Source organism: Rhincodon typus, unplaced genomic scaffold (genome assembly GCF_021869965.1).
Source record: "Rhincodon typus isolate 14 unplaced genomic scaffold, sRhiTyp1.1 hic_rhity00000533, whole genome shotgun sequence".
Lineage (NCBI taxonomy): Eukaryota > Metazoa > Chordata > Chondrichthyes > Orectolobiformes > Rhincodontidae > Rhincodon > Rhincodon typus.
In genome coordinates, this window is record NW_025966171.1 from 52,149 (window position 1) to 52,820 (window position 672).

A 672-nucleotide genomic window follows, 5' to 3' on the forward strand; every position below is an offset into this window, starting at 1 on the left:
GGGGGGTGCGGGGTGTGTCGGTGCGTTGCAGCGAGGGGGGTGTTCGAATAAGTCGTGAAGAATCAGCAAAATTAATTGTAATTTTATTTCTACTTTTTCAGATGAATGCTTTTGAGATTCAGCAGAAGTTCAAAATCCTGAACACAGTAAGTGAGAGCAATTGTTCCACCTCATGGCCGACTCTCAGTGCCGACCCTCCGACAGCGCCCCGCTCCCTCGGCGCCGACCCTCCGACAGCGCCCCGCTCCCTCGGCCCCGACCCAACATCTGCTTATGATGATTGCTTGTCCGTAAATGGGAAAGGCTTTGGAATTCTTGAGATCCTGATGGACGTGTCTGATTGTGGATTGGGTCCTGCACTAAGGAATCAATTTCACCTTTCCTCTGTCCCTCTGTCGCCCCAGGTTCTGGCCTACCTGAAATCTGAGCACACCTTCTTCCACCAGGGCTATGATCTGGTCTCCGACCTCGATCCCTTGACAAAGGTCATTTGTTCTCAGGTAATCATGTCTCCTGCACTGTTGGAGTAAACGGGGAAGGGGTTTGGGGTCCATGGGGACAGTGTAGAGCAGAAGTGAATGGGGAAGGGGTTTGGGGTCCGTGGGGACGATGTAGAGCGGGAGTGAACGGGGAAGGGGTTTGGGGTCCATGGGGACGGTGTAGTGAACGGGG

General features: G+C 53.7%; 1 protein-coding gene across 1 annotated transcript in view; it reads left to right on the forward strand.

The window, feature by feature from the left end:
• LOC125488354 (arf-GAP with coiled-coil, ANK repeat and PH domain-containing protein 2-like) overlaps window positions 1-530 on the forward strand; it is a 1,532-nt gene extending 1,002 nt beyond the window's left edge. The window contains exons 2-3 of the mRNA XM_048621345.1: window positions 102-146; window positions 405-530. Coding sequence (XP_048477302.1) covers window positions 102-146; window positions 405-530 — 171 coding nt within the window. The remainder of the gene's footprint in view (window positions 1-101; window positions 147-404) is intronic.
• The last annotated feature ends 142 nt before the right edge of the window (window positions 531-672 follow it).